At 37.3% G+C, this 7899-nt stretch overlaps 1 protein-coding gene across 1 annotated transcript; it reads left to right on the forward strand.

The window, feature by feature from the left end:
• Positions 1-3328: 3328 nt before the first annotated feature.
• LOC148178217 (importin-4-like) lies at positions 3329-7800 on the forward strand. The gene is made up of 14 exons (XM_088031203.1): positions 3329-3557; positions 3660-3832; positions 4061-4235; positions 4282-4467; positions 4513-4770; positions 4817-5230; positions 5279-5660; positions 5707-5942; positions 5992-6537; positions 6582-6767; positions 6814-7022; positions 7090-7222; positions 7270-7447; positions 7494-7800. Exons 1-14 carry the CDS (start codon positions 3504-3506, stop codon positions 7622-7624), a joined length of 3261 nt encoding a protein of 1086 aa, XP_087887329.1. The 5' UTR covers positions 3329-3503; the 3' UTR covers positions 7625-7800.
• Positions 7801-7899: the final 99 nt, after the last annotated feature.

A 7899-nucleotide genomic window follows, 5' to 3' on the forward strand; every position in this document is an offset into this window, starting at 1 on the left:
TTCAAAGATCATCTCGAGATTATTTATTTTTGTTAACTATCAGCTTGCAAAGTGACGTTGGCTAAAAAACCGCGACAAAGGATACGTCACATGGAAAATTTACACTGTGAGAAAGTTTAATTTTAGATATTCGATAAATTATTGTCAATGTTATCTGTAATAGCCGAGTTGCAAAAAATCTTATAGCTGGCAGAATTTGGTGCTCCCACTGAGTCGAGCGATTTAAAAAAGCTGATTCGGAATGTTCGTGATAAAATGTGTGCACTCTTCTATTCTATTGAAAGTTTACTCGTTTATGTAAAAGGCAATCTCATTTAAATAAATCTATTTATGTTGTTGGAAATATTTTGGTGTTTTGAAAAATGACTTCGATAATATGCTTCTAAAATTATATGAAAATATTCTCTATAAATAGGGCGATTGAAAATGGGTGGATGAGAGGGGCTACAGAAGGTCTTTCATAGCGAAGTTATACGAGGTGTCGACGATGGCACTCTAAATTGTGTTGAAAGCTTTGCTCTGATTAACAGGACTGAAATGCTTTCTGCTCCAGATTAAAAAGCGCGCTGTAATATTGTTCTAGAAACTAGAGCAGTCTTGAAGTGTGGTCGGCTATTATTAAATGCATTTGCATAGGGTGCTAATCTACGTCCCCAGATTAGAAGTCAGGATTAGAAACAAACGTCTTGGTATAGATACCTTTTTTTCACTTGAGCATTATGAATGTTTTATACAGATTTTCGCATTCTTCAAAATCGTCCAAAATTTTTCGAATTTTTTTTTCTTCTCATATTTGAGATTGTTTGATTTTAAAATTTTCCCACATTGATAGGAATTTTCTACATCTTCTAACGCTCTTCAAATTTATTTAGTTCACTGGATGTTTTTTTCTTAATTTTTCGGATACTTAAAATTTTCATTTTTTTTTGATAAATCCTTTAGTTTTTTAGATTTTTACAGTTCTGAAAATTTTGTGAATTTTCTACAGGGTCCGGCAACACTTGTGTCCATCCCCAAAATCGTCTTTAATTTTAAAGATAAAATTTTGAAAATTTGCATTCGCTTATAGTTGACAAAGCTCTAAAAGCTGACGCAAAAATTTGTTTTTTTATCACTGTATGGTTGGCGTCGCGACGCCTAAGAAGTATAATTTTTAGCGATTTTTGAGTTTTTGCGGAAATATGTATTCGCAAATTTAATTTTTTTTCAACATAACTGTGGTACAAATATCTGAGTTTTTATTTTAAATCTAATGCAAATTGTGTTTAAAATTTGCGAAAAAAACGTTGTTTTATCAAGTTAGTTTTCAAAATTTTGACAGTGCAGCGGCAATCTACGTTTACACCAAAATTTCACAAGTCACTTCAGTCACTTTTATAAAGGTTAATTTTGATTAACACGGACATGTTGCACTTTATGGACACCAGAAATCGTTAATTAACATCGACAAAGCGATAATTTCACCAAATAAGACTTTTGTTACAATCTAAAGCGAGCCAAAGGATAGATGTCATTTGTGACACAAGATGTTGACAGATGGGTGTAAACGTAGTTCCCAATTTTGACGTAATGAACTTGGAAACTAACTTGATAAAACAGCATTTTTTTCTCAAATTTTGAAACCAATTTGCATTGAATCTAAAATAACAACTCAGATATTTTTAACATATTTATATTGAAAAAAAATTAAATTAGGGGTTGATATCACAAACCCTCACAATTACCTAACAATTACATTTTTAAGGCGTCGCGACGCCAAAACTATCAGTGATAAAAAACAAATTTTTACGTCAGCTTCTAGAGCTTTGTCAACTGTGAGCGTATGCAAATTTTCAAAATTTTATCTTTAAAGATAAAGACGATTTTAGGGGTGGACACAAGCGTTGCCGGACCCTGTATAGTTGTTTTCGTTGCAATCTTTCATATTGAACTTTTCAAAAAATGTTTCAGAAATTTCAAGTACAAGGTGTTTATAAATGTTTTTAGCATCAAGGGTGGCTATGAAATGTCAAATAAATTTGCCACTCGTTACTAATGTGGGTTTAGATTTTTCAACTGACATTTGTAGTTAACCTCAACCATTGAACAAAGTTAGTTTTGAAAACAAACTGTTCAAGTTGTGGTTTGAAGACTGAAAATCTAAAATTTTGACACAAAACCGTAACTGAAAAGTCGTAGACTTAAGTGACATTTCAAATAATTGTGAACATAGTTATATTCACTATGAAAACAAAGCGGCAAAATAGCGCATGACAGGAATTCCAAAGCCCCCCTTGATGCTAGAAACATTTATAAACACCTTGTAGGTACATTTTTAAGTCATTGATTTTAATCCAAACTAGAGCTTATTGCTATCAGTTCACTTTGTCTAAATTTTCGACAATTCTTGGGTGTAAATCAGGCTTTCAATTTTTTAGGGAAAAAATTAGAGGGAAAATTGAATGTAAGGATTTTTGAGGTTAATCCATTGTCAACATTTTAAATTTAAACAAAGATTTGTTTCCGAAGAGAGATTTAAATTTGGATTTACCAAATTTTGGCAAACTTGCGCAAGACGCAAGCTTCTACGCATGACATATTTGCGTCAAGATCAAACTCTTGTGGTGCCAACCGTTACCGATAAAAATTTCTGAGGGCGGCTGCCAACTTTACTTTTAAATGAGTGGGCTGACTCATTACTATGAGCAGTAGTGTAGGTACATAAAGTCCGGGAAAGATTGCGGTGTTGGTGGTTTTTTTTTAAAAAAAAACGGACTTTACAGTAGGTTTAGGTTGCAAATGTCAACTTTAACATTTATTTAAGGTAGAAATCTAGAATTAACTAAAATTTTGAGATGACAAGGTTGGCATCATTGTCCCGCAGAATTTGACGTGAAAATTGCTGTGCATCAAGGTTCTGTACTTAATTAATTAAACGTGTGACTTAAAAACGGTAACAAACAGATTTAATTCCGACGCATTACATTGATAGAACTTACACAATCGTTTTTATTTGGAATTTTGGAAACATAATTACATGACTACATGACAATCTTAGAGTATTCGATTAAAATTGGTATATTTTTTTTAATTTTAAGGTTTTCCGATAAGCAGATCCTGGAAATGTTAGGCCCTCATTCTCTCAAATTCTGAGATTTTCCTTTCCAGCTTCTTAAATTATCAGCCTAAAAAACAAAAATTTGCAAAAATGTAAAACTGAGATAATAAGAAAACGTAACTTTTGAATTATTTAGATTCTTTGGTTTTAAATGAAGAAACTGAAAAAATAAATGAGAATGTGAAAGCACCTTTACGTAGCATTTGCACAAACTTCCTAGATGGCAGCACATATCAGCTTAATTGTCATCTGTCATTTCCCACATGATTCATATCAATTATATTCTAGCCCCAACCCAAAGTTCCTTTCCTTTTGCACGTTTTTGTATTAGTGCGTTATTAGATTACTCTTTTTGCCGGTATTTACTCGTTACCTAGTCGTATGACAGTTAGAAAAATACCAAACAATGGAAGAGATTTTGTCCAAACTTCTCGTAGCAAACAGCAAAGTAATTCAACAGGTAAAAATTCTTAAGATTGTCAATAAAATTACAATTCTAACCTCACTAAACACGTGTACATTACAATATTGTCGGATTTTAACAATTTCGATGTTGTAAAAGGGCACGAAAGAACTGAAAGAAGCGTTCAAGAAACCTGAAGCTATTCCGGCTTTGTGCGAAGTTATTGTAGCTTCGTCAAATTCGCAAATTAGACAGTCAGCTGCGGTTCTGCTGCGGAGGAAACTTGGGAAGAAGCGACAATGGAGCAAGTTGGACGTGGACACGCGGGCGAGGTAACAAGGGACAATCTGAAATGAAAGTTCATCTGATCTTGTTTTCCACTGTACATGCAGATCTTCCAAAGATCAATATTCAAATTCCACGCCTTTTAATTCTAATTCACTCTAGATTAAACGTCATTTTGTTGAAAAAGTGAGGTTAACACATTTTGTATTTTGGTGACTTTAGTTTTTTCCCCATGTTACATGTGGCGCAAAATTTGAAATTTTAAAATTTCGTAGGATAAAACAAGGAATGCTGCAAGCGCTAGTAAGCGAACAAGAGAAGCTGGTGAAGAACGCGATCGCTCAGTTCATTGGCATCATAGGCAAACATGAATTTCCCGACAATACTTGGCCAGAAGTGCTCCAATTCATCCATACTTTGTGTAGTAGTGATAACATTTTTGACAGAGAGGTACAAAATCAATATTAAAATATTCCCTACTTTTAATTTTTTGTAGCTAGGAATGTACACCCTCTCTATCATGACTGAAATCTCCCAAGGCTCGTACATCACTCACGCCGATTCTTTCGCTATACTTTTTACAAATATTTTAAATACTCTTCCAGAACTGAATTCGAATTTGGCGTATTATACAGTAGTGACAATGAATAATCTCGTTTCAGTTATCGCGGGACATCAGCAGGTACATAAGCTCGTCTTTCGACTCTTATTAATTTCGTGTTTTTAGATGGTAAACGTCTACCACAATCTCTTGCCTCGCATCTTGGACATCATCAACGCTTTCGCTCAAGAAGACGAGAAAAGAGCCTGCGAGCTCTTTGAAATTCTAGAAGAACTGATTGAATACGCCGTGGCAGCTGTCGTTCCTCACGTTAGATTGATAGTGGAAATGTGCCTTCGGATTGGAAGCGATAATTCAATGCCGACCACCGTGCAAATCAAGGCGATTAGCGTTGTCGGATGGTTGATTAGGTCCAAGGGCAAGGTATACAGGTTTTTTGCTAATTTTTCCAATTGTGACTTCGTTCCAGGTCATCCAGAAAAACAAACTAGTCGAACCGATCATCAACGTTTTGATACAATTAATGGCGCAACAGCCCGATGATGATGTCAACGAGGAGTACTTTCTGGGCGATCCTGACCAATTTACGTCTATAACAATAGCGACGCAGACTTTGGATCTGATAGCTCTTCATATACCGTCGGAAAAGGTCGTTCCGTATTTGTTGACTAGAGTAGAACCGGCGATTCAAGGGAACGATATTTATGCACAGAAAGCTGCATATTTGTCGCTGGCCGTTCTGGCAGAGGGGTGTTCGGAACGAATACGACATAAATACTTAGAGCCGTTTTTAAAATGTGTTTGTAACGCCATCCATAATCCCAACGCTGTAGTACGAAACGCTGCGTTTTTTGCCTTGGGGCAGTTCGCGGAACATTTACAAGTAAGGCGACACGTTTTTTCGTCACTTTCCAACTGTTTGTTTGTCTAGCCGGAAATCAGCCAATACGCCGCCGAGCTTCTTCCAGTCCTTTTCGAATACTTGGGCCAAGTTTACGCTCAAATGGAGAAAGATAAGACCGAATCGGCCAGTCTTGATCGTTTATTCTACGCTTTGGAGACCTTCTGTGAAAATTTAGACGAAGGTCTAATTCCTTACCTGCCAACGTTGATGGAACGTCTCTTCGTAGCTCTCGATCCCAATGGTTGGTCAATGCAGCTAAAACGTATCGCTTTAAGTACTCTCGGATCAGCCGCAAGTGCTGTCAAAGAAGGTCTGCTACCATATTTTCAGAAGATCATACAAATACTCAACATTTATATTAATGCCGATCCGAACTCGGAAATCCATCAGCTGCAGAGTTACGCTATCGGTGAGGTCGTCGAAAGAGAGTTGGTGTGTTTAATGGGAATTTTTAGAGGCTCTTGCTGTAGTTGCACAATTTATTGGAGTGGATAATTTCAAGCCCTTGGCGGCGGAGTCGCTACAATTTGGGCTTAAAATTTTAGAGGAGACGGATGATCCTGATGTTCGGAAGAGCGTGTATGCTTTGTTTGCTGCTCTGGCCATCGTGATGAAGGAGGAAATTAGTCCGGTTCTGCCGAAAGTGGTGGAGCAGATGATCAGCAGTATTCAAAGTAGCGAGGGAATAGTGGTAAGTTTCCTCTCATTTCCAACTCTCGATCTCTTGACGACGTTCTTAGACTCACTACGAAGAGGAAGAAAAGGAGGACCTCGACGTCTACGCGGAGTTGTCGGACGAAGACGAAGAAGAAGAAGACATCGACGTCGCGTCTTCGAGCAGCGCGGACTCCACGCACTGCCGCTACTCCGTCGAGAATTCCTACAATGAAGAAAAAGAACAAGCCTGTTTGGCTCTCCGCGAAATCTGCATTAACACTGGCAACTCCTTCCTGCCCTACATAGAGAAGAGCTTCGAAGAAATTTTCAAACTTATCAATTACCCGCAGGAAGATATCAGGAAAGCCTCCGTCGAAGCTCTTCTTCAGTTCTGCATCGCTCTCCACAAGATGAACACAAACGAAACCAAACAAGCTCTCTATAAAGCGTTGCAAATGTTTGTACCAAAGTGCGCGGAGTTGATCCGAACAGATGAAGAACGAAGCGTCGTCATGTGTTGTTTGGACGCTTACGCTTCGCTCTTGGACGAAGTGAAAGGGGACGTCCTCGCAGGCGAAGGTCACAGAGAGGCTATAATGAATTGTGTGATAGATGTTTTGATGCTAAAGGTACGAATTTCGTCAAATTGGCTCTTGTTTTAACTCGTTTTTAGACGATGTGTCAAGACACAGATTTAGAAGCGGCTAACGAAACTAACGACGATGACACCGAGGCGGAACAAGACGAATTGTTGCTGGAGTCGGCCGGTGATGTTATTCCAAAATTCGCGGCGGCGATAGCTCCAGATGATTTCGTTTTGTATTTTCCTAATATTTTACAACTGATGACGCAAAGAACCGTACGTTTTTGACTTTCTTTAATTTAAATTCATTGCTGAATTTCAGAAAAAACAAAACAGTGTTAGTCAGAGGTCATTTGCCTTTGGGACCTTGGCGGAGTGTATGAAGTCACTGGATGTTTACGTTGAAAAGTTTATTACTCACTTGTTACATCTTTGGTTGGCTGGAGCCAAAGACGCGGCTGATGAAGTGCGGAATAATTCGATTTTTGGACTGGGAGAAATGATCTTGCATGGGAAAGACAGAATATTTCCGTATCCTTTCGTATGATTTTGATCTTTTTCGCTTAATTTTCGCGTGTTATTTTCCTTACAAGCCAAGTTATTACCAAGACATTCTGCAAGCTCTCTCCACGGCAGTTTCCAAAGAATCTCACGCTGGAACCTTAGACAATATCTGCGGAGCCTTAGCTAAAATGATAATCGTCAATTCTTCTGGAATACCTCTGGAACAGGTAAATTAATCCTCCGTTTTTCTCTCTCTATTTTTATTCCTTATCAGGTATTTCCGGCTTTTATTCAACGTCTGCCTCTGAGAGAAGACTTCCAAGAAAACGAAGCTGTCGTCAAATGTTTCTTTTCTCTTTATCAGCAAGGACATCCTGTCTTACGCGAGCACTTATCAAATGTTATCAAGATCGTCGTTCAGATCTATCAAAAGAAGCAATTTCCCAATGACGGTAAGACGCATAATCCCACGAAAATCCATACAATGATTTTTTCCAGAAACCCAAAACATTCTAAAGGAATTCATCAAAACGATCAACAGGGATTTCAGCGACGAATTCGGAAGAATAGTGTCTTCTTTGGGACCGGAAGTTACCGAATCTTTACAAAACTTATTCGCTGCGTCGTAAGATCAAACTTGTATTCTATTTTTTTATGTTTGGTACTGATGTTGACTTAGGACAAGCGTTAAATTCGTTTTGTTATTATATTATAGCTTGGATTCATTATTTATTGTATGTATCAAATATTACCGTACATAAAGAGTTGTAATTATTGTTTTTAATAAAAAATGGACTGCTTTTAATCAGGATTTCCCTGGGATATCTGAAACTTATCTTGGTTTTATCATGTGCTAACTGTCTTAGATTGCATATCTCATCATATTCTCTAATTGATAAGCTAA

The sequence above is a fragment of the Gnatocerus cornutus genome, chromosome 2, assembly GCF_029298725.1.
Source record: "Gnatocerus cornutus isolate USDA-ARS CGAHR chromosome 2, icGnaCorn1.1, whole genome shotgun sequence".
NCBI lineage: Eukaryota > Metazoa > Arthropoda > Insecta > Coleoptera > Tenebrionidae > Gnatocerus > Gnatocerus cornutus.

Coding starts and splice junctions, on each gene's coding strand:
- LOC148178217 (XM_088031203.1), top strand. CDS start 3,504: ATGGAAGAGATTTTGTCCAAACTTCTCGTAGCAAACAGCAAAGTAATT. Junction 4,468..4,512: donor TTATCGCGGGACATCAGCAG/GTACATAAGCTC, acceptor TCGTGTTTTTAG/ATGGTAAACGTCTACCACAA. Junction 6,768..6,813: donor AACTGATGACGCAAAGAACC/GTACGTTTTTGA, acceptor GCTGAATTTCAG/AAAAAACAAAACAGTGTTAG.